General features: G+C 51.3%; 1 protein-coding gene across 1 annotated transcript in view; it reads left to right on the top strand.

Moving 5' to 3' along the window:
- Nucleotides 1–21,869: 21,869 nt before the first annotated feature.
- Nucleotides 21,870–25,924, top strand: part of LOC134434716 (serine/threonine-protein kinase pim-1-like) — a 94,237-nt gene continuing 90,182 nt past the window's right edge. The window contains exon 1 of the mRNA XM_063183343.1: nt 21,870–22,553. Coding sequence (XP_063039413.1) covers nt 21,870–22,553 — 684 coding nt within the window. The remainder of the gene's footprint in view (nt 22,554–25,924) is intronic.

Here is a 25,924-nt window from a genome sequence, read left to right as displayed (position 1 = left end):
CCTTTTTATAGATTGATTGTCAGAAATATCCAATTGATATTGACCCCCAGCACCTTCTTATGGAGTTTGAACAGATATGAAAATCAAGATATTTCATAGCTGAGAATCAGTAACACTTTGTCCCCAACCCATCCACACAATTTCCCTCATCCAACCCCTGGCACTCCAATGGATCAGGAATACTGTGGCCAGCAGGAGTAGGGCAGGGATTCTTCCCCTGTGCTCAGCACTGCTTGGGAAGCACCTCAAGTGCTGTGTCCAGTTCTGGGTCCCCCAATTTAGGAGGGAAACGGAGGGGCTGGAGAGTGTCCAGAGAAGGGCAACAAGGCTGGGGAAGGGTCTGGAACACAAGTCCTGTGAGGAGTGGCTGAGGGAGCTGGGGTTGTTTATCCTGGAAAGAGGAGGCTCGGGGAACAGAAGGCAGTGTCAGGGCACAGGGTGTACTTGATGATCTCCAAGGTCTTTTCCAACTTTGCTGATCCTGTGATTCTCTGAAACCACCCTTGGAGCAGTTGCGGGAGGAGCCCTGGGCCTCCTCTGCAGAAACTCCAGCAGCCCAGGTCCCTCAGCTTCTCCTGCCAGCCCCAAAGCCCATCCTGTCAGTCCTGCAGAGCCTCTGCAGCTCCTGCTCACTGCCCAGAACAGGGAGCTCCAGAGCCAGACACAGCAGCCCAGATGTGCCCCCCTGGCCTGGGTTGCCTCTGGCACTGGAGCAGCACCAGGCACTGCAGGAGCCTGCAGACAATTCCTGCAGCACTTGCAGGGTGATCCTGCTGCCCAAGGGACATTCCCATGGTGCCAGGTCAGGAACTGCAATGGGGAGTGGGGCCAGAGAGGAAAGGGCAAACAGGGATGGGCTGTGTGCAGGGATGGGTGGCACTAAGAAGAAATTTGTATAAGGAAGCGTAAAGAAAGCAAAGGTGAAGCAGAGGAAATGCTGAGGGCTGACTGCCAGGCAGCCCTGGCTCTGAGCAACAGCGCCTGCAGTGGGACAGGAAACTCCCAGCTGATGGGAACAAACTTTCTGGCTGACTGCAGAGGCCAGGAAAAAGCTGAGTGGTTTCCCTGGTGTCCCTCAGCCCTTGCTGGTCCCAGGGGCTGATGGCATTTGTTCTCCCTCAGGTTCATGTCCCCACACCAACAGCATGGGGGTGCTCCCCCTGCTGTGTGCAATGCAAACAGGGGCTGCTGAGCCAGTGTTGCCGTGTCTGTGCCTGCAAGGATGGGGCATCTGTGTGAGCTGGGGGAGAGGCCAGGGCTGCAGAGGGGGGATGTTGTTGGCAGCTCCATCAGGACGCTCTGGGACGCTGCCCTAGGCTGTCCAGCGCACTGGGGATGGATCAGCCCCTGCTCTGCTGCTCCTTCCCGTCTGCCCCAGTGCTTTTGCAGAACACCAGCCACGCTGTTTGTTGCCAGGCTGCCCACGGCCAGCCTGGGATTTTCTGTGCTGAGCATTGGTCTGGCCGTGTTGTAGAGAGAGCCTGGGCAAGGAGCCTGGAGCCTCCAGGCCCTGGGCTGAGGCATCTGCACTGCCTCAGCAGTGCCCATAGCCTGTCCCTGCTGCAGCCCCGGCACTGCCACCCCCAGGACTGTGCCCAGTCCTGAGAGCATTCAGGCCCTACAGCAACACCAGGGCCACCAGGTTAGCGGGGCAGGGCCAAGGCAGCAGCACTGGCAACACCAATTGCTGCTGCTGCTCCTGGGCACAGCTGCTGGGCCAGCACTGATCTGTGCCCAGCTCTGCACACAGACATTGCTGCTGCAGCTCCAGAGAAGGCAACAAAAGGGCATTTCTGCAGAAAAATTTTCTGCGAAATCCTTTATTTCCTTTAAAGCCACTGAGAGCGCAGCCCCTCATTGACGCAGTCTGTGGCAACAGGGAATTTGGAGAGAAACAGGATGAAAACTGGCAAAAGCAATGACATTTCTTTTCTGGACAATATGAAAAAAGTAAAACAAAGGAAAAGAACCTCCAAAATGAAACGAATAGGAAGTATCAAACATTATTTTTATTAGAAGTGATTGGCAGAAATTGGCTATCAGTTTAATGTTTCTGAAAGCATCCAGACATCAGTCTCCACACTGCAGCCTTGAGCTCCTGGTTGCTCAGGCTGTAGATGAGGGGGTTCAGGGCAGGAGGCACCACCGAGTACAGAACTGACAGGGCCAGATCCAGGGATTGGGAGGACATGGAGGGGGGCTTAAGGTGAGCAAATGCTCCAGTACTGAGCAACAGAGAGAGCACAGTCAAGTGAGGGAGGCAGGTGAAAAAGGCTTTGTGCTGTCCCTGCTGAGAGGGGATCCTCAGCACAGCCCTAAAAATCTGCACATAGGAGAAAACAATGAACACAAAACAACCATAAAACAGAAAAGCACTACCCATAAGAGGGCCAAGTTCCCTAATGTAGGAATTTGAGCAAGAGAGCTTGAGGATCTGGGAGATTTCACAGAAGAACTGGCCCAGGGCATTGCCATGGCACAGGGGAAGGGCAAATGTATTGGTTGTGTGCAGAAGTGAATAGAAGAAGGCACTGGCCCAGGCAGCTGCTGCCATGTGGGCACAAGCTCTGCTGCCCAGGAGGGTCCCGTAGTGCAGGGGTTTGCAGATGGACACGTAGCGGTCGTAGCACATGATGGTCAGGAGGAAATATTCTGCTGAGATGAAGAACATAAAGGAAAACAGCTGAGCAGCACATCCTGTGTAGGAGATGTTCCTGGTGTCCCAGAGGCAATTGTGCATGGCTTTGGGGACAGTGGTACAGATGGAGCCCAGGTCACTGAGGGCCAGGTTGAGCAGGAAGAAGAACATGGGTGTGTGCAGGTGGTGGCCACAGGCTATGGCGCTGATGATGAGGCCGTTGACCAGGAGGGCAGCCAGGGAGATGCCCAGCAAGAGGCAGAAGTGCAGGAGCTGCAGCTGCCGCGTGTCTGCCAATGCCAGCAGGAGGAAGTGGCTGATGGAGCTGCTGTTGGACATTTGGGATCCTTTTCATGGAGAAAAGGACAGTGAAGAGTTAGAGGAGATACCTGTAACCAAAATCCAAGCCATTTCCCATATACCATTCTCTGTAACACACACAGAATTGCTTCAGTATTTAAGAGTTGTGAGGTTTTCTTTTTGAGCTCCCCCCATGTCTCTCCTGGTAATCTTGCATATCAGAAATCCTCAACATTCTTTCTGCAATCAGGAAGAGCAGCAAGTTCTGTGAGGCAAAGTGACTAGAGGAGAGTGAGGGGAGATGGTCTGGCATGCTGACCTGTTCAGATTTTCTATTGGCTTTAACCTTGCTCAGGTGGATTTCAATCAACTTCCCATGTTTTCATCAAAAATGCCACCAGGTATTGCTGAGAGCAGATGGATCCACCACGGCCCAGCTCCACATTTTTAGCCAAGGACTCGCATTGCTTACCCAGCAGCATTTTCAGTGTCACAAGCCCACTGCCTTTCCCCATCAATCTTATAACTCAAGAGATGATCAAGAACAGATTTGAACTCTGGATTGAAGCTCCCGGCTTGGACTGAATTCTCAGGGAGACTTCAAGTGTCCTTGTGATGGCATTGGATGAAGGGAGATGCAGCTCCTTCCCTGGCTGCACTGACAGCATTGCCCAGAGCCGGGCACTGGGGACAGCGTCACCCTAAGCCAGCTGTGCCCCCTGCCAGAGCCCCCAGGGCCAGGCAGCTGCTCCCAGCCCTGTGCTCTGCAGAGGGAAGTGGGCCCAGGGCTGCAGAGCTGCCCCACGGCTCTGCTGCAGCTCTGCCTGCACAGGAGGGGCTTCACGCCTTGGAGCCCGGGCCCTGAGGGCAGAGGCTTGGCTGGGGCACAGCAGGGAGGGGGCTTGCTCAGAGGGAGGGGCTGCACTGGAGGGGATCCTGTGGACATCTCTAACCTCTCCCTGCCACAGCATTGCTGGGGTTTGTTTTCTCTCATTGCCTGATCTTCTTTCTGCTTCCTGGAGATTTTCTTCCTGCAGGTGTTTCCCTGTGCCTGATCTCTCCCTGCCAGCACTCACAGACCCCAAATCTCTGTGCACTCTCCTTTAGCCTGACAGAACCCTGCCTGTTTGCAAGGCACTGTCTGGGGGCAGGTTCTGTTTTCAGCTTGGAGAAAGGACAGCACAAACTGAGCCTGATGGGTCCAGGAAAGTGTAAAGATGCTGGTGCTGTCCATGGGTAGAGGGGCTGCAAGCACATTAGGGATCTCCTGTGAACCTACTGATCACTAAAAGTAACACTTCAGATGTCTTAGGCACTTGACTAAATTAATAAGTAATAATTCATACTACCTTGAATATTTAACCCTCTCTTCCTGTCATTCTCCAATAGTAGGAAACTGAATGCAAAGTCTTTGGAAATTTCCTCATTTTTATCAAAATCCTTGACTTGGAAATATTGTATGACTGAACCAAACCCCTTAGCATGTCAGAGCTCCATGAGCATTTCATCTACACCACACCAGATATACTCAGAGTCTGTAGGCATTGGGATGTTCCAGCTTGAGGAGATCACTCCAGGAGCTGCAGCTGCATTGTCCTGCAGCCAGAGGTTCCTGTGCCAAGGGCTGGCAGTGATTCTGCCCCAGGCACTTCTCAGCACCTTCCCAACCCTGACTGATTGAAGCTCTCTGAGCGTCTGTGCTGTGCCCGGGGTGGCTGCAGGCAGTGCCCCAGCCCTGCTGGGCTGGCAGAAGAGCTGTTCATCAAGAGAAATGTGCTTTTGAAACTCTTCTTGGTTACCAGGAGCTGCCTCTGTGCCAGGAGCCCAGCCCAGCTCAGCAGCACAGACACAGCACAAGGACATTAATGAGCCTCTGGGGCTTTGTACTGAGGCCCTGAACATCAGTCCCTGAGAGGGAGCTGAAGAAACTTCTCCAGAACTCCAAGGCAGAATCACACTCCAAACTTTCTTGGACTTTTAATGGGTCCCACTGAGGGACACGACTGAGAAAGTGTCCCCAGGCCTCAGGCAGAGCAGAGAACTGGAGGCAGTGATGACAGGTGGGGACAAAGAGAAGCCAAGTCTTGGTGCCCTGGGCCACAGCAGGGTCTGTGCCAACAAGGGCTGTGAGGAGACTCCTTGTCCTGAGGCACTGGGGCCTCCTGGCACAGCCCCAGCCAGGCTGGGACCTGTCAGCCCCTTGTCCTGCCCTCAGCATCCCCCCCTAGCCCACATCCCAGAGGCCTCAAGGATCTGCTGGAAGGAGTCCCTGAGGAGCCTTGCTTAGGAATGGCCCTGGGGGCTCCTTAATGCTCCCTGCAGGGACTGCAGGTTTTTCAAAGGACTTTGGGTTTGGCTTTTGCCTTGGAGTCTCTGAGAGGTTTCTGCAAACATGGCCTCCAATTATCTGCTGTAATTAGTCCCTGGAGAGGCTTTGTCAGTAACAACACTCTGTGGGGCTCATTAATGCTTCAAGGTGCTTCAGTTATTTTAATGTACTTGGTGTTTCCCTTTTGATACAGACTCTGGGAGAGGTTTGTGCAATCATGGCCCCAATTATCTGCTTTAATGAGTCCCTTGAGAGCTTTGGATTGACATTCAGTGGGGCTCATTAATGCCTTGATATACTCAAGGTTTTAAAGGTACTTTATGTATTTCACAGTACTTTTAGGTACTTTAAAAGGTTTTCCTTCCCACACTGAATCTCTCAGTTGTTTTTGTGCCATCCTGGCCTCCAATGCTCTCCTCCAAGGAGTTCATGAAGAGCCTGTGTTGGGTAACTTCCTCCTTTCTGTTTTACAACAAAGAAGGAACTGAAAGAATTTTGTAAGACATTCTAAAAGCATCCAAACAAACATGGGACAATTAACAATTCAACAACAATCACTAAGAGAATTAATAGTCCTGTTTTAGCTAGACATCATCCAACCCTTTAGTCCTCAGGACTGGAAGAGTTTATTGACCCAGTCTTTGTTTTCCACTTGAAGCTTCTTGAACCCTTCCTTCGGTACCTGAATGCTCTTGTGGATTGACTCACTGTGGCTGGAGAGGTTCATGCAACACATCCCTCAGAGTCTACACAGCCATGCCCATGTGCCCAGAGTAAAAACTCTATCACTGTTCTGCAAGGTGGCATGTCTGACGGTCTCTATGTCTGGGAGCAGGCCAATCAATGTGAGGGAGGTAGCATTGGTTTGCTTACTGAACAGGCACTCAAGATGGTCTAATTGTCCTAAAGCTTTATCTGCAGCCACCCAAGGTAGTCCAAATTGGGGTGCTACCATCCAATTCCTGGATTAAATCTTTCAAAGCCATCTCTTTGATATCATCCAATACTTCTCCGGGGATGCCTTCTGCTTGATCATCTGGTAGGCTGTGTTTTCCTTCTCCAGCTAAATGGTTGATTGTCAATTCCTCCCTTGCCGCATTATTAGCATAGTCTGCTATTAATTGATTTAGTAAACCCTTCCACCCCCCTTCCCACAGGGTGCATTCTGTAGCTGATAACAACATGGTCATAAAATATTTTAAATCATAGGAGGTTTAGACATGTGCTGTAAACTTGGTCCTCATTAGGCCATTAAAAGAAGGTAAGTCCTTCCTATGGTCTTTAGCTGCCCTACACAGATCCTTGATTTCCCCATGAACCAGTGGCTGAGACCTGGGATTTTGCCCCCTTCCTTCATAACATATGGGTACAACAAGGAGTTTCCAGACTATTTGCCAGTCTACTTCCTTAACTAGATGGTGGACTTTTAAGGTGGAGTTCAGGAGGCATGGCCCAGGGTGAAGGTGGAATATCTGGCAGTGGAGGCATGACCCACAGTTGAGGCGTTAGAGTCTGGAGGTTAGTTCAGGGCAGAAGACAAGGCTGTGGTAGCAGGAAGTGGAGGAGCCAAGATGGCGAGAGGATGATCAGGTCACATTCAGGCTCCTTCCATTTGAGTCTCCAGGTCACATTGCTCCAAGAAGGCGCGTCCATTGCCATCTTGAAGCATCGTGGAAGGTCCAGGAAAGGCAGGTTTGAGAGGAGGTCCTGAGTTAGGAGTGACCAACGGATTGAGTTTTCGACACCCTGCTTGCTGGTGAAGGGTCTCAAGGATGGTGTGGAAGATGGGGAGTATGTGGGGTGCAATGGGGTTGGTTTAGATCGAAAGGTTGTACAATTTAACTCCCACTGAGTCCCAAAATTCAGTAGTATAGATTTTTTCAGCAGGGGCATCTGGAAAAATTTTAATGATCCACCTCACAATTGATTTCACTTTATTCTTTGAAAATATTTTGTCATGATCAGTGAGAATTAACAAAGCATCCATATATGCTTCTTTCTACTTTGGACATCTGACTGCCCATTTTTGTCTTTCTTCGCCTTAGGGGGAACAGCCACCGAACACAGCAAATCAATTACAGGATGTGGGTTCATACTGTAAAAACACAGTGGCAAAATGGGCAATAAATATCTTGCATTTCCCCAAACCCACCTGCAATCCTATGCAGGTAAAACCTTTATTGTCCCTGCAGATCTTGGCCAAGGTCCCTCGAAGCAATGATGAATCTGCCAGCCTGGCACAATCCAAAATCCCAGGGAACACTGGCCTATCCACCAGCTAACCCCAGCTGACATGATTCAATGTCAGGGTCCCTGTTTGGGCGCCAAATGTCGCAAGGAGGTTGGCTGTGACAAACCTTTCTGGTTCCCCAACTGCAGGGCAAGGGTGGTGAAAATAAAAGGAGCAGATGCTGTGGAAGATGAAACAGGAAAGCCTTATCAATATGATTGCCTGGCAAAAGATTTTTAGAATATGGAAACTATAAGTGAGATTGAAATGAAAGCAAGCTTTGAGATACCAAGCCTTAGTTACTGAACAAATGGAAAACAATGGTATGGCCAGCTGAAAGTAATCTTCTTTTGATGAAACAATATCCTCTGCTTGTAGACAGGTTCAAGGGTCAGAGCAAGGTTAGCTTGGAAGAAGGGGTCCAAAGAGAAGGTTTCAGGGTTTAAAATGTAACACAGTATAGTGATGTAATGATTCTTATAGGCTGTATGTAAATGGTATAAGATTTGTATCTTGTACTAGATTGGTTATTGAAATTAGAATATTGTGGTGGTTGGACCGGAAATGAGATTTCTGAGATGCTGTGGTCACTACCATCAAACCACCAACGGATGCTCAGATTTTAAGATTGGCACTTGGTACAACCACTGAAAATTAGATCCGCCTCTGGGAAAACACAGGGGTTAAAAACCAGAGCGGCCCACCTGGGAGGTCTCTTGGGTTCCTGCGGTGAAAGAGGTCAGAGCTCTCCCCTGCCCAGCTGTCTGCTGCTGGGTGGGGGAGGGGAGAGCCATGCGGCCTGGGGGAGGTAGGCCTGACCCTGAGGGGCCCAAGGGTGGAGGAATGGAAGGAATGGAGGAGCACAAGAGATATTCTTCCTGCCCCCCCCCCTCCCCCCGGGAGATAGAGAGAGAGAAGATAGCCTGTGCGTGTTACCTTGAAATTCCATAAACGTGCCTGCAGCAGGGATGCACGGCTGCAGAGAAGGACTGGAGGGGGGAACTCCCGCAAGGTGTCCAGCCGAGTGTAAGGGCTTTTAACCTTTTTGGTGATAATGAAAACTTAGCAGAGCATTAACCTTCCCCTGGAGAAGATATGAATTTAGAGGATGAAGAAGGAACTGAGTAAAGGAGAGGAAGGTGTGAGCAGGAGAGAGAGAGAAAGAACCCCAGGGCGTGGAAAGGGTGATGGAGTAGCATGTGCTGGACTCTTTTTGTATAGCTATGGACTGTTTCCGTGCGATGCAGAGACTGTATTCGAGGGGGAGCCCAGGCCTCAGAACCAGGAGTGCAGTGTGGATACTCCTCAGCCCCAGGGGGTGCTAAAATATGGGGGGGACAGATGTCCCGAAAGGAGAGACTGTGCCTTTTGGAATGAGACGATGCATCCTTAAAAGACAACCCTTGAGACAGCTTGGTTCCCAGTTCACTGGTGAGAGCACTGAACATGGAAAGGAAGAAGACACTATGGCTACAAGAAGGACTCCTCCCTTTTGGATGAACTGAGAATTGGGTGTTCTGGAGAGTGGTGCCAGACTAAGAGTTGGTGATTTTGGAAGATGGATGGTATTGGGAATTTGGTGGGGGGAGGAGGATAATGCTGTTGTAAGGGTTTCATTTTCCTTGTGTGGTCTTTCTTCCACTTGTAGTCTAGTTAATAAACTTTTTTTATTTCTTTTAAGCAAGAGCCTGTTGCTCTTATTCCTGGTCACATCACATCTCACAGCAGATACCAGGGAGAGTGTATTCTCATGGGGCGCTGGCATTGTGCCAGGGTTGAACCATAACAAATATGCAGCACAGAAGAAGATTTATTGTATTAAACGGGAACTCCCCTCCTCATTCGGGCATCCATTTTGGGTGCCTCTTTCAAGCTCCTGTTTCGGGCCTGCTCCAAGCTGTTCCAAACAAGGCCCCAGCACCCACACCCTTTGCAATAAACCACAAGTTCCAAGACCTGGCTTCAGAGATCTCTCATCTCCATCTGTTCCAACCGTCCTACCTCCCAATGCAGCAACAAGCAGGATCAATGGCGTTGCCCAAAAAGAACTTTAGTAACAGGGTGAAAAACAATTAACATGCAGATGTCGAGAACAGTACGAGGGGTGGGATTCAAAGACCTGACATAGAAGCGAAGCAACAATATATACACTTGAGGGTAGAACACTCTAGAACAATAACCATATAGGACAAACAAGTAATCAATAGGGGAGGAGATCTTGGACAACTTAACACAACAACACTAAAGGCTTATGGGGGAACTCTCAAGCTCAGCCTAAGTTAGACAAATTATTCCTAGGGCTTGAAACTCACACCCCGTTTATCTGGGGTAAAATCTGGCTGACTCTGAGTTACAGCCAGGCTAACTCCCACACTGCTGCTTTGCTCGGGTCCCTTGGGACCATGTGGCCCAACAGAGTCACAATGATGTCCTTAGTTCCACAAGGCTCCACAGTGTCATAAAGGTCCCATGGATCCATGGTGCTCTGCAGTGTCACAATGGCATCTTCTTTTCACAAGGCTCCCAAGTGTCACATTGGTCTCCATAGGAAGGAAAGCACACAGCCACATGTTTCAGGAGCTGATGAGCAGCAACCACCAGAGGCCAAGGCAAGCCTGACCTGTCTGTCCTGGTAGGTTTGCTTGGAGCAACCCTTGGATATTTGAAATTCTGAATGTGGAGTCCTAATTTCAGACATTTGTGCCTGGAAAAGAGGGATGGGGTTTTTTTCATAAAAAGAAAAGCACAGAGCCCTTTCCAGTGTTTGGAAAATAAGTAAGTGCTGCCCCTCAGGAGTCAAAGACCAGCCAGACTTGTCTGTCCTGGCAACATTTGTCTGGGAGCAATCATTGGATACACAAAAGTTTGGAGGTGGAATCCAAATTTTGGCCATGGATGCCTGGAAAAAATGAACAATTCTTTTCCATAAAAAGAAAAGCCCAGAGCCGTGGTGTTTCAGGGGCAGATTGGACCAGCCTTCCACATTCCAAGGTCAGCCAGACCTGTCAGATGAACCCTGGGAGACCAAGGCAGCTATACATATTTCATGTTCCCTTGGTTCCACAGGGCCCTGCAGTGCCTTCTTGCTTCCATCAGGCCTTGCAGTGCCACAATGGTTCTCTGCTTCCATGATGCCCTGAGGTGTCATAATGGCCCCTTGGTTACACAAGTCCTTAAGGATCTTAATGGTCTCCATAGTTCCACAAGGCTCCACAAAGTCATAATGCTCTATTGGTTCCATGAAGCCTCGCTGTGTCCAATGGCCCCTTGGTTCCAGTGAGGCCCTGTAGTGCAACAATGATTCCCTTGGTTCCACAAGTTCCCATAGTGTCGCAATGGCCGCTTCCTTCCATGAGACCCTGCAGGGTCACAATGGTCTCCATGATTCCATGGGGCCTTACAATGTCACAATGGTCTCCATGGATCCACAGTGCCTTGCAAGATCACAATGGCTTTTTGCCTCCACAAGGCCCTGAAATGCAACAATGGCCTCTTGGTTCCACAAAGTCCCACTGCTTCACACTGGCTCCTTGGGACCATGCAGCCCAATAGAGCCACAAAGATGTTCTTGGTTCCACAAGGCCCCACAGTGTCACAGTGCTCCTTGGATCCATGGTACCCTGCAGGGTAACAATGTTGCCCTTGGTTCCACAAGTTCCTACAGTATAACAGGTTCCAGAAGGGTTGTCAGTGTCACCATGGCCCATTGGTTCCACCATGCCCCGCAGTGTCACAATGGTCTCCATAGGAAGGAAACAAGTGAGCCCCAGTGGTGCAGGGGCAGATTTTGTCTGGGAGTAACCCTTGGATATAGAGAATTTTAGAGACAGAATCCCAATTTTGCCATGGACATCTAGACAAGAAAGACAGTTCTTTTCCATAGGAATAAAAGCACAGAGCCCCAGTGCTTCACAGTCAGATGGGAAGTGGCCCTCAAAATGTCAAATTCAGTGGGACCTGCCAGACAGCCCCCAGGAGTCCAAACCAGGCAGACCTGCTCCATGTTCCATTGACTTCATTGGTGCCCACACTGTCAAAGTGTAATCTTTGATTCCATGAGGTCTTGCAATGTCACAATGGCTTCTTGGTTTCATGAGCCCCAACAGAATCACAGTGGTCCCTGGGCTCCATGCCACCCTGCTGTGTCACAATGGCTCCTTGTTTCTATGTGCCCCACTGTCCGATCATTGACCCTTGCTTCTATAGGGGCCCCTGAGTTGCACAATGGTCTCCTTGATTCCAGGAGGTTCTGTAGTCTCACCATAGTTTCCTTGGATCTCCATTGTCACAACTGAGCCACAGCTCCATAAGGTTCCGTAGTGTCACCATCATCGCTTTCAGAGGCTGGATGAGATCGATGTCCTGAGACACCTTGAGATGCTCGGAATGCCCGTGTGGGGCCAGGGCCGGGTCAGGCCTTGGTTTGTGGTGGGATAGAGCCCCACCCCCAGCCCTGGCCTGGCATTGCTCTCAATCACACAGCAGGGGAGGTGCCAACCCAGCTCTGATTGGCCAAGCTGTCAATCAATCACACACCAAAAGCCTGTGCCTACCCTGGCTCTGATTGGAAAACCAACTTGCAGTCCCACCACAGGGGTGGTGCCATGAAGGCCCAGGGGGTTAAAAGCTGGAGCATGAGGCTAGCCCAGGGTCTGGATCCTGCCTTCTCCTGGGGTTCCTCTGCTGGTGATGTTGGAAGCTGAGTAGTTGGTACCCATGTGTGTGTCTTTCTATGGATCTTCGGTCTTTCTGTTGTTCTCTATTTGTTCTCCTTCTAATCCTACTTACCTGGAACATTTTTGTGTAACTCAACATCTAAAGGGTTGAAGGTTTTTAGGTTAAATGGGCTAAGTTAATGAAGTTAATGCTTTAATAAGAGTTTTATGTTGAAATGGATCTTGTATTAAATCCTTTGCCAAAGTTTCTTGTTTGCCTATATTTTGTCAGTAAAATTTTGTGTCATTTTGACCTCTTAGCTCAGTTGGTTAGAGCATGGTGCTTGTATCACTGCCGCTGTGGGTTCAATCCCTGTGTGGGCCATTCACTTAAGAGCTGGACTTGATGATCCTTGAGGGTCCCTTCCTACCAAGAATATTCTTTGCATCTTGCCATATTGAGAATATCGGGTTGGTGTTCCTCCTGTGCACCAAACTCAAGTCAATGAACCTTTGGCTACCCCCAGCATTTCAGTGTTCTGGGGTGTTCTAGCCCTGCAGGCTCACAATGGCCTCTTGTTTCCATGAGGCCCCACAGTGTCCCACTGGCCCCTTGGTTCCATGGGCCCCAGTGTGCCACAATGATCCCCTTGGTTCCACAACTTCCCACTGTGTCCCACTGGCCCATTGGTTCCATGAGGATCTGCAGTGTCACACAGGTTTATGACATTTGTCCTTGCTGCCCCTCACATCCCAGTGCCCCACAAACAGCCCTGAGCCACCCGTGAGGGACAGGCCCTGCTTTCCCAGGCTGGGCTCAGGGCTTGGCCTTTCTGCTGCCCCCAGCCAGCCCAGGCCTTGCTCAGCATTGCAGTTCCCTGCTCAGAGCCTTTGACTGCCTGCAATCCAGGCCTCAAGGCTCTGTCTCAGCAGTCCCTGGGGAGCCTTTGGCACTCCTTGCCCTCAGTAGGGCCCAGTGATGCTCCAAGGGACTTGGAGTTTTGCTGCTGATTCCTTGAGCATCTTCTTCAACCTTCTCTCAGTGCCTGAGGGTCCTGGACTCAGCATCAAATCCACCATAAGGATCTTTAAAATACAGAAAGCCCTCGGGTGCTCTTTCTCTTCCTGCTATTGTCTACAGGATTTCAGGACCTGTACAGGTGATAGGCATCAGTTTGGAGATCTTTTAAGAATGGAGATTTAAGAGTGCACTTCATTACTTTTTTTTTAATCCAGTGAGAATTTTTTTATTTTCCAGTCCAGAGATAAACTGACAGAAGCATTTCCCAGGTGATCTTGATGCTGAATGTCTCCTTAGGAGGTCTGGGCATGGAGAAGAATGAGCCTCTTGAGGGCTGACCCTGTTTGGACAAGCTGCTCCTCACCCCTCAGCCTCACCATGTCTGACATTACCCTCCTGGCACTGACATCCCTGTGCCCTGCAGCAGAACATTGTCCCTTAGCTCTGCACCTTCATGTCCCAGCCCATTGCCCCCTGTCCCACCTGCTCTCCTAAGGGCTCTACCTGCACACAGGCCCAGGAGAAAAGTTTTCCTGTTGAGAAGGAAAGAATGGCAAAGCCTGAGCAGGTTTCCTAAACAAAAATCCCCACTTAGGAACCACCTGCTCAGTCCAGGCTGCCTGGAATAGTGTCACCTTTCTCAAGGGACAGTGTGAGCAGAAACGATCTCTGGAAGCAGAATTGTCTGAGTCCTGCAGCTAAATTCTCTGTGTCCTTTCCCTGGATCTCTGTTGCAGATGGAAGCTGCTGGTGCCATCCTCACCTTTAGCCTCTCTCTTGAATGCAAACAGATGTTCCCAGGTGTGTTGAGCAGGATTTGCTCAATGTTTCTACACAAAACGTTTGTGTTCCTCATGGAATGAAGGGGCCATTTTGGCACCGAGGGGGTGATGTGGAAGGAAGGAGTCAATTGTGACCCTGGGGTGCCATGGAACCAAGGGGCCATGGTGACACAGCAGGGCCAAATGGATCCAGTGGTTCATAGTGACACTGTGGGTCCAAGGAGACCATGGAGACACGTCCAGAACCTCATGGAACCAAAAAGTCCATGGAGACATCTTCAGAACCTCATGGAACCAAGAAGTCCATGGTGACCCAGCAGGGCTGCCTGGAGCCAATGGTCCATGGTGACACTGCCCATCCAAGGAGTTGATTGTGACACTGTGGAAGCTCATGGAGCGAGGGAGGCCATTGTGACACTGCAGAATTTCATGGCACCAAACATCCATAGTGACACAGCAGGGCAGCATGGGAACCAAGGAACTGCTGTTGGCAGTAGGGAAACTCATGGAACCAGGGGCCCTTGTGGCACTGTAGAACCAACAGAGCTGCTGGACCTTGTCCCCTGGCCCTGTACAGCTCCTTGAGAGGCATGGCAGGAGCAGCAGTCTGGGAACCTCGGGAATGCCCCTCTGGGATCCATGGTACACACTGCTAGGGCCTGGAATTCCAGTTCCCAGCCAGAAAAAGATGTTCCTGCCCTGAGATGCAAAGGCCTTAAAAGGAGACAAAAGCCAAGTGGAGCAAGATCCTACAGTGACATTTCACTGCCAGCCTTCATAACTTCCCCCATGGTTGTTGTAGCTCCTGGACTGGGAATTAAATCAGGGCAGGGTCTTTGGTGGGAGCTGCCCTGGGTCAAGGGTGACACTGAGAGAGAAACAGAGCAGGTAAAGAGAGGCAGGAGAGAAAGGAGAAAACAAACACAATCAGCTGAGAAGGTGGCACTTGAAAATCAGAACTGGAACTGATGGAAAATGAATGGGACAGAAATCAGTAGTTCTGAAAGTTTTATTTACTATCAAAATACATCCCAAGCCCTCAGCCCCACACAAACCTGGTCCCATACCCTCAAATTTGGATCTCACTTCTCCCCATCTCCTTCTAATCCCATCTCACCCTGGAGGCTGTGGAATCGAGTAATTTCACCATGGACTGAATTTTTCTGAGGTGGGAACAAGGCATGCTAAGGTGCAACTGAGCCTTTTTAGGGTAAGATTTAGTTGTTTCAGTGGGACTGAATGATTTTGAGCCAACAGATTGATCCCTCTTGGCTCTTGGAATGCAAAGAGATGGAGAACACTACCTTAAAGATTCCAACAGGGAGGAAAAGCCCAAGAGATCCCACAGGGTGAGGGGCTCCATACCCAATCCAGGATGCTCTGAGGAGGAAAGAGCCACCCTGTGCCATGAAGATGGACAAAGCTTCTACCAGAGAAGAACCCACAAATCTTCCAGAATATGTCCCCAAACCATAAATTCCCCCTGAAATACCTGTAAAATGGTGAGACTTAAAACATCTCTGATCAATTTAATTCTTTTTATGCCTGTTTCATGTGGTTTTAAGGAAAGAAGATAATTCACAAGAAAATTAGGGCCAAATGAAAAGGATAACCAGCCATGTGTCTTCCCAACATGGATCACAAGGAATGTGGATCATCAAGGCTCTGACCAACATGGGTCCTCACATGGGAGATGAAGTTTGAGCAGTGCACGAAGCTCTTCCTGCAGTCGGGGCATTTGCAGGACTTCCCTTACCGGTGCCTCCGTTGGTGTCTGGAGGAGCTCTTCCCACAATGGGGACACTCGTAGGGCCTCTCCCCAGTGTGGATGTGCTGGTGGGTGATGAGGGTGGAGTTGTGCTTGAAGGCTATTACAGCACCTGAGTGGGTTGCTGCTGGTGAGAGAGAGACGGTGAATCTTGTTTCTTGAATCAGAAGGCTTGATTTATTATATATTATATAGAATACATTATAACTATGCTACATAGAATATAGAGAGAGGTTTGCAGAGCAGCTAGGCTAGCTAGGAATCAATAGAAAGAATCTATAACAAAGTTTTGCCCAAGGACTCAGTCCCCTAGCTTGCACTGGTGATTGGCCCTTAATTATAAACATAGAAAATGAGAAAATCAAGAAAACCCCTGTTACATTCCACAGCAGCTGATAATAATTGTTTACCTTGTCTTCTGAGGCCTCTGGCCTCCAGAAGACACAGAAATCCGAAAGAAAGGATTTCTGTGAAGAAATGTCTGCGACAGAAGGCCTTCCCACAGTTGGGGCAGTGGAAAGGTGTCTCCTCGGTGTGAATCTGCTGGTGCTGGAGAAGATGGGAGCTGGTCTGAAACCTCTTCCTACCCTCAGGACACTCGTAGGGCCTCTCCCCAGTGTGGATCATTTAATGGACAATCAGCTGGGACCTCCAACTGAAAGTCATCTCACATTCCCCACACTTGTATGGCCTTTTCCCCAGTGTGGATCCTCTGGTGGTGGTTCAAGTGAGACTTCTGCCTGAAGCTCTTTCCACACTCCCCACACTCATGGGGCTGTCCCATGGTGTGGGTCTTCTTGTGGCAGATCAGGTTGGAGCTCTGGCTAAAGCTCATCCCACATGCCCCACACTCGTAGGGCCTCTCCGCAGTGTGGATGAGCTGGTGCCTGACGAGGTTGGAGTTCTTCTTGAAGCCCATCCCACAGTTGGGATAGCGGAAGGGCCTCTCCTCTTAGTGAATCTGCTGGTGTTTGAGGAAACCTGAACTGCTCTGAAACCTCTTCTGACACTCAGGACACTCATAGGCCTCTCACTAGTGTGGATGCACTGGTGGGTGATGAGGTTGGAGTTTTGCTTGAAACCCATCCCACAGTAAGGGCAGGGGAAGGGCTGTCGCCGACCGACAAGAAAGAACACAAGCACACCACCGCTTTCAGGTGAAAGGACAAAAGGGAAGTTTTATTCTCTGACTCCACTATTTATAGTTTTACAAGAGTGACAGTGGATTGGAAGGTGACAGTGACACCTCTGCAATGCCACAGGTCAAACCAACAGTCCATCAACTCTCTCCTCCTCCATAAAGGAATGAAAAACCATGAGTTGTTTACAGAAAGTGTGTGGGAAAGTTCACTACAAGAATGTTAACATCAGAAGGCTTAGAAAATTCTAGAAAACCAGGGCACATCTCACCCTTTTCCATTTAAAAAAGAAAAAAGGAAAAAATGAACAATGTGAAAAGGAAAAATATGAACAATGTTCAGTGTCCACTTGCAGAGGAATCATCAGAGTGATCACTCTCAGCGTCTACATCCGAATCATCACTCAATGATTCCCCCGCTTGATGCCTTTCAGGTTGGTCATGGTTTCCATCTTGCTCATCAGCTGGATTCTGTCTCTGCGGTCGCAGATCAGGGCGAACACATTTGGAAGGTACCCAGCGTACCCCAGTATCTGTGGACACCGGCGCCCCGAAGCGATAAGGTCATAGGGGCCTTCCCACTGTTTGGTGACTAAATTCCGCACCCGAACCTTCGCTCGAGGCTGATGTGCCTCGTCTGCCGCCTGCAATGATAGATGGTGATTCAAAATGACAGGGTTATTTGAGTTCTGTGGCACAGTGAGATGATTGATTGTACACAAAGCTTTTGCCAACCGACTGTGCGGGGTTTCACCCTGCATTACCCATTTTTGTTTTTGAAGAACCTGCTTCAGAGTACCATGAGCGCGTTCTACAATAGCTTGACCAGTCGGACAATGAGGGATACCAAGCTTGTGCGAGACACCCCACAACTGCAGGAACTGACGCACCTTTTGCGATGTGTAAGCAGGACCATTGTCGGTTTTCACAGCAGAAGGTATGCCCAGAACGGAAAAGGCCTGCCTCCAGTGGGCAAGGACATCACGGGCCTTCTCCCCAGTGTGAGCAGAAACCCACATCGCAGAGGAGAATGTGTCCACAGTGACATGCACATACTTGAGCCGGCCAAACTTGGCAACCTGGGTGACATCGGTCTGCCAAAGCTCCAAGGCCCTAAGGCCTCTGGGATTTACCCCTGCTGGTAGAGGCAGAGCAAGTGCATGACAGTCATCACATGACTCGACAATGTCACGAGCCTCAGTTGGCGTCAACTGAAACTGCTTCTGCAGGGTACGTGCATTTTGGTGGAAAAACCCACGCGATGCCTTGGCCTGTGTGAGTGTATCAGACTGAGGCGTTACCCACGCTGGGTTAGCCAATTTGTCAGCTCTCGCGTTACCTTCCACTATAAAACCTGTCAAATCGGTGTGACTCCTCACATGCAGAACATAGAATGGATGAACTCGGGCCTGAATGGCACACCACAAGGTCTTCAGTAAATGAAACAAGGCAGGATTACTGACCTCCTTCAAAACCGAATGACCCAACCGCTGTGCGATATCAGCCACATAGGCGGAATCCATGACCAGGTTGAAAGGTTCCTGGGAAAATTTTTCAAATGCCATGACAGCAGCCCGCAGTTCAACCAATTGGGCTGACCCATTCTCATGGCCTTCCAGAACCTGCCACTCAGATCCATCCCTCCAGGTAACAATGGCCTTTCCTGTTCTCCCTGAACTGTAAGTGAAGACGGTGGGTCCTTGCATGGGTTCCTGACTATTCTTGGGCCGCAAAGAAATTTGTGTGGATTTCGCCATATGCAACAGCCTATGGCTGGGCAGATGATAAGGGATCTGCCCTGAAAGGTTTTCCAGAGCACTCTGCAGGGACACACTGTTTGCAAAGCTCCAGTCAAAATCCTCCCGTTGCACGGGGAGTATGATCTTTGCAGGATCCGCACCCATCAATTCCAAACACCGTTGTCGGCATTTGATTACCAAGCGAGCAATCAGCTCAAACAATGTAGTTGCCGTCTTCTGCGGCTGATGGGGCAGGAAAACCCATTCCAGAATGTGCAAGGAATCAGACCATTTGTCACTCCATTGACCAATGATACCTGTGGGATGCGAATCTGGAGTGATGATGAACACAGTGACATCAACGGAGGGATCAATGCGATAAACCTGACAAGCCAAAACAGCTTGCTGAACTACGTCCATCGCCTTACGCGCCTCAGGAGTCAGTGTGCAAGGCGACTTTAGATCAGAGTCTCCTTTCAACAAATCATACAGAGGAGACAGCTGTGTGTTGGTTAATCCCAAATACGGACGTAACCAAGTGATGACACCTATTAATTTTTGAGCATCATTCAGTTTCTTCACAGAATGCACAAATTGCACCTCCTGGTGACAGATTGTCCGTTCCAGAATTTTGACCCCCAAGTACTTCCAAGGTGGTTTTCGTTGAACGTTTTCTGGAGCCACCTGCAGTCCATGAGCATGCAAAGCATCGAGCAACCGAGGCTGAATCCTCAGCAGCTCATCCTGGGTGGACACGGCCACCAAAATGTTGTCCATATAATGATACAGACGCACATCAGGAAACTGCTTGCAAACTTCAGACAAGGCACGGGCCACATACCACTGGCATATGGCAGGAGAATTATGCATGCCCTTAGGCAATGTCCTCCATTGATATCTCTGTACGGGCTCAGCCTCATTAATCGCTGGCACCAAGAAGGCAAATTTTGGTCTGTCATCGGGATGCAAAGGAATCGAAAAAAACCAATCCTTCAGATCCACAATGAGGACCGGCCAGCCTGCAGGAAGCATGGTAGGCAATGGCATGCCCACCTGCAATGGTCCCATGCTCTCCATCACAGCATTGACCTTTCGAAGGTCTTGCAACAACCTCCATTTCCCAGATTTCTTTTTGATACAGAAGACAGGAGTGTTCCAAGGACTGTTGGAAGGCTCCAGATGACCCTGGTCCAACTGCTCCTGCACGAAATTCCGAAGGGCGACTAATTTATCATCAGGGAGGGGCCACTGCTTCTCCCAAACGGGTTTGTCCACCAGCCACCTTATAGGAGGCATAGGACACTCTGCGCCCTTCACTGCAGTGGCCCCCATCAAAAATCCGTCCCAATACGCACCCCCCAGGCAGACAGAACATCCCTCCCCCAGAGGTTGGCAGGAGTAGAAGTAACATGAGGCCTAACCCAGGCCATCTGTCCCTCGGGGTTCGTGACCAGCAAAGACTGCTGGGCCACGTAACATTGCGCCGTCCCTCCCAGGCCCGCGACAGACGTCCCCACTGGATCCAGGGGCCACTCTGAGGGCCAGGCGGCAAGGGAGAGAAAAGTGATGTCAGCACCGCTGTTGAGAAGCCCGCGGAGGTGGATTTCCGATGGTGTTGCACCAGGAACAGACAGGGTACACAGCATCTCGGGACGGTCCTTGGTCAGGACAGCAGTCCAGTGAACCTGAGGCGGCCCAGTGGATCCAAAACCACCAGCTCCACGTGACTGGTCAGCTGTCCTGCAAACAGAAGACTTAAAAGGCACAAGTTGAGCAAGCCGTGTCCCTTTTGGAATTGTGACAGGGGAAGTGGGTGTGGAAACCATGGCACAAATCTGCCCTGTAAAATCTGCATCAATGAGCCCCAGGTGCACAATGATGCCCTGAAGGGTGGCACTGGATCTCCCCATAGGGAGAGCACTCATGCCCCCACCCAAGGGACCAAAGGCATCCAGGGGAACCTTGCGTATCTCAGATGAGTCTAAGACAGCTGTTGCTGCGGTGCAGACATCCACACCTGCTGATCCGCGGGTGCTGGCTGCAAGCTGGCAAAGGAGACCTCCATCGACACCTGTGTCTGGAGGGAAGCTTGTGTCTCAGCGCGCCCCTCCCGCTGCGCTCTCCGCCTCATGTTTCCCAAACCCGGTAACGCCTGGCCATTAGCATGAACAGTCGCCTTACAAATGTTAGATATGTGATTCGGCCTACCACACCGACCGCACAAGAACATGGGGAATTTAACCTTCTGCACCTTCTTCTCCTGCTTCCTGCTAGTCTGCGCATTCCCCTGCTGCAGCCGCCCGCCCTGCGGTGCTGCCTAGACCGGCTACACAGCGGCGGCCACAGCGGCTAACTTCCGACGTGAGGGAATGATGTTCGCACAGGCTTCTGCCATCTCCCAGATACTAGGATCACCAGGCATAGCCGCTATAACCTTATTACAAGCTTCATTACAATTACACATGACAAGGTTTGCAATCGTGATGTCCCTCGCCAGAGGATCAGGCACCTGCCTCTCCAGGGACGCAATTAACCTCACCGCAAATACCATAAAAGGCTCATCATCCCCCTGGACAATGGTTGAAAACAGCTGCTTTGGAGCAGCCATTTCCAGGGTCTGCACAATCGCTCCTATGCCCAGCGTTTTGCATTGCTGAAGCACAAGGGGATCGTATCCAACCTGCCCGTGAACACTCTCATAACGCTCTGTCCCCATTAGCATGTCAGCAACCACTCCACACCTGGGGTCCTCCGGCACCAGCGCAGCATTCCGCCTCACTGCTTGGGCCGCCAGACGAGCCCACTTGGTCTCAAAAACACCAAATTGCACAGGGTCAAAAAGAGAATGTGCCACACAACGGACATTGTGAGGTGTCAGCGTGTCCTTAGCAAGTCTCCGAAAAATGTGCATAACCTCAGCAGACCCCAAACCATGCTGAGCAACCGCCTCACGAAGTTCCTTCTTCAGCTTATATGCAAGGGATTCATAACTGTTATGAGTGACGCCCCTGAGCACAGGGAAAGCCTGGGGACCCCCTGGCAAAGCCACCGCACCTGCTGTGTCCCGATCCTTGGGCCCCCCAGAGACAAGAGGGAGCGATTGACTGGGAGCCGGGGCAACACCACTCGTCCCTGCGCCCTCTGCAGCACCGGCAGAGCCAAAGGAATCCGCCCGCCGACCCTGCAGATACCGGGAGGAGACAAGTTCATTCATCTTGTCAGTCTTGGTTTTTGCCTCTGGCCAGAAATCTTCAGGGTACCTCGGACGCATGGTCACCTGGCACGCAGGAAGCATCCAAAGACCTGACGAGAGAGCGCCATGGCCACGGGCACCCACCGGCCTCCCGCCGGCCGTGTCAGCAGCTGCACTAAAGGTAAACACCCCAGTCCTCTGCTGCGCTGCAGCTCCGGCAGGGGCCGCCTCGGCGGCCGCAGCTGCCAGCACGGCCCGCAAATCTGGCCCAGCGCCGGACGAGACTGGCACGACCACAGACGAGACCGGTGCAGGGCCCCCATCTCCTGATATGGGGCCTGGGTGGAATGCCGAGGGAGGCACGGCCCGCGGAGCCGCGTCACTGCGGGGTGGCACAAAGGAGCTGGGCAAGCCCCCTATGAGAGCCCGCCCCAAGCCACAAGGTCCCGCAGCGGGCACCGCCCCCACCGAGCGGAGAGGGACGGGCTGCCCGCCCACTGGAGCGGGGCCGGGCGGAGCACCGACCGACACCCTGCCCCCGGCTGCCTTCACCGCCTGCGCATGCCCAGCAGGCTGCGCAGACCCAGAGGCGGGAAACGTCCCGCCCCCGACTGTCTCCACCGACTGCGCATGCCCAGCAGGCTGCTCAGACCTGGAGGAAGGCGAAATCGCTCCCCCCGCTGAGGAACCCGACTCAGGGGCGGGAGAGCCCACCTCGCTCAGAGGGAATGTGGTGGACACACCGCAGTTTGGACAACAGGTAGTCACCGCAGCAGCCTCAAGTCGGGGGGGAGGCTGACCCTTAAAGGCCAGGAAGGCACACAGAGAGGGCAACCCGTCCCCTGCCCCGCCATCCGCACAGGGCGAGGCGGGGCGAGGACGGCGCACCGAATCCAGAGAGCCCCCTGGACCCGGGACCAGCTGGCTGTGAGCCCAATCCACCCCGGGTGGATAATGGCCACTCCCCAGCACACCGTTGTGGGGCGGGGAAGGGAACTCCACATCACACAGGAGCTCAATCTCTTCCTCATGGACATCTGAGGTAGAAGGGCTTCCCTGGGAACTCCAAGGTGTACAAGAACCAGACCCCCGCCAAAGCTCCTCACATTTCTTCCACTGCACCAGCAGCGGTCCCACATCTACCGTGCAATCATCAAAGAGGGCCTCCATGAGATGGATCCCCAGGAGAGACCACTCCTGCTTATCAAACGCCTTCGCAGGGTCTGAAAAAAACCTCGCTCTCGGGCCCACAGAATCAATCTCTCCGAACCATCCCAGGAAACAGACACCTGTTTCAACTGCAGGACCTCCCTCCAGAGATCCAAAATGAGGGAATCATCCTGGAAAACCACAGAGGTTTCCATTGCCCCAAGAACAGCAGGCAAAGCACCAAAAGGAGGGGGGGAAAATCTCACCGCAACTCGCTGTTCATCTCAGCCTAGGCTGCAATACACTTCGGCGGTCACCAGATGTCGCTGACCGACACAAAAGAACACAAGCACACCACCGCTTTCAGGTGAAAGGAAAAAAGGGAAGTTTTATTCTCTGACTCCACTATTTATAGTTTTACAAGAGTGACAGTGGATTGGAAGGTGACAGTGACACCTCTGCAATGCCACAGGTCAAACCAACAGTCCATCAACTCTCTCCTCCTCCATAAAGGAATGAAAAACAATGAGTTGTTTACAGAAAGTGTGTGGGAAAGTTCACTACAAGAATGTTAACATCAGAAGGCTTAGAAAATCCTAGAAAACCAGGGCGACAGAAGGGCCTCTCATCCGTGTGAATTTGCTGGTGCTGGAGGAGATGGGAGCTGGTCTGAAACCTCTTCTGACACTGGGGACACTCGTAGGGCCTCTTCCCGGTTTGGATGCATTGTGGATCACAAGGGCGGAGCTGCAGCTGAAGCCCTTCCCATATTCCCCACATTCGTAGGCCCATTCCCCAGTGTGGATCATCTGGTGGCTGATCAGGGTGCTGCTCTGCCTGAAGCTCTTCCCACACTCCAAGCACTTGTGGGGATTCTTCCCATCATGAAGCTGCTCATGGGCCACCAGCTCTGACCTCTGGCTGAAGCTCTGTCCACCTTCCTGGCTCAGGGTGGGTCTTTCCTACTCAGAGCACCCTGGGCTGGGTTTGCAGCACCTCTGTCTGTGGGATCTCTGCAGCTTTTCTTCCCTGTTGGATTCCTGTGCCGTGGAGCCTCTCAAAACAGCCTCGTCCACGAGGTTCTGCCATGGAGATTTATCCTCACAGAGAAGGAGCTCCATCCTCAGCTCCTTCTCTGGGGGAGGAAGGAGAAGAAGAGGATGGGATTTGTCTCCTGAGGGAAAGGGGAAGGAGATCCCCCCAGTGCATCCCCAGCAGGACAGATTTGGCAGCGGGGTTGTCCTGCAGCCAGGGGCCGTGCTGGGCTGGGAGATGGAGCAGGAGAGAGGAGAAAAGGGGCACTGCCTTCCTCCTCACCTGCCGGGTATCCCAGGGCTCCTTCCTCTTCTTCGCATCTTCCTCCTCCATCAAATCAAGGTTTGGGAATGGGAAATCCTGTTCTGGGAGGAAAACAAGGGGTGAGCAAATGGTCATCTGTATTGGTTTGAAGGCAAACTAGGAGGAGAATCTAAGACAGGATTACAGTTCAATAAGAAAATGAAGATCAAGGTAATGATACAGAAACACTGCTTTTAACTGACAGAGTCAGAATATAACCTGACACCTTGTTGGTCAGGGTGGTGGCAGCAGTCCCATTAAATGGTGGCTGCAGTCCTGTTGGCGTGATGAGTGTGATTCTGTCAAAGCAGTGATCCTGTAGAAGGGTCTGGTCTTCCTCTGAAGGTCCAGTGGTGGTTATGGAGGTCTTGGTCTCTGGGAATCCAGTAGGCAAGCTGCTCCTGGTGTTGCAAGCCTCAGCTTATATCCAGGTAGGAATGCTTGGATCCTCCCCCTGGGGGGGAGCGTCCCACAACGTGATGATGGAATTTTATCAGTCCTGCAGTGACACTCAATGGCCCGTTCACAGAAGATACACCCTGGAGGGTGTTATCAGTGCTGAGTCCTGGAAGAGATAAAGAACCCTGCCCCACCTGTTTATAGCAGTTGATGAAGATGGGGATTGAAAACATGCATTTGGTTGCATCTTGCATTGCAGCCTGAAACAGTGGGGTAATCCCTGCTCAGGGGGTGAACACCACCCCCCTTACCCAAACTGGCTCACGTGTAAAACCCCCACCCCACAAAGGCCACACACACAGGCAACAATGTCAAACTTCCCCTGTCCCAGGAAGGTCTATGTCACTCCCTTGCTCTCCCTCTTCTCTTTCTTTCCATCTCTCTCTACCTCACATTTACTGTTCAATAAAATCCATTTTGGATTTGGTCTCGTTAGCACCTTATTTGGGGCAAAGGCATATCTATAACAGTTTTCTTAACCAGATTGCGACATTATTTTTGCACAGTGAGTTCAGGGCACTGTTCTCTGACCCCAAGTGCCTTTGACAACATCATGGCTCCCTCCACTGAGGAGGTTGTGGTTCTTTCTGGAAGAACTCTTGAAAACTTGGACGCTGTCTCTCCTTCCTCCTGGGGAACTTATGGGAGAACTGGTGAGGAAAATAACTGTTGTGGGTGCCCTGTGTAAAGAAAATATTTTGTTGTCCTTCCTTGAAAAGTTTGTTAAAATCACTGGAGGAAAGGGAGCAAATGATACCAACGAGACTGATAGGTTCATTCACCCCATGGTGAGGAACACAAGGCTGTTGAGAGTCCCAGAAGAAGCCCAGCTCAAGTAGCTGAATTCCCAAATAAATCCTGCCAGGGGTCTCCAGGAGGATTTTTTTGGAGAGTGTTCGGAGCTGGCAGATCCCGGACTCGAGCTCTGGATATCTCCGGGTTTTCTAAGAGGAGCATTTTCCAGGGCAGCGGAGCCCCAGTCGCCCCTCGGGAGGGTTCCGGGGGGTCCACGTGGGGATGGCCCGGTACCGATGGGGCAGGACATTGGTTTTGGGGATCCCCGTGTGAGCCGGGGCTGTGGAACGGGGAACCCCCGGGGTGGGGAGAGGGGAAGGGGCGATACCGGAGCTGGAGGACCCCTGGCAGCCCGGAGATGAGGTGGGGACGGGACCCCCTGACCCTGAC

This window comes from Melospiza melodia, unplaced genomic scaffold, assembly GCF_035770615.1.
Source record: "Melospiza melodia melodia isolate bMelMel2 unplaced genomic scaffold, bMelMel2.pri scaffold_46, whole genome shotgun sequence".
Taxonomy (NCBI): Eukaryota; Metazoa; Chordata; class Aves; order Passeriformes; family Passerellidae; genus Melospiza; species Melospiza melodia.
This window is presented reverse-complemented; position numbering and strand designations above follow the sequence as displayed.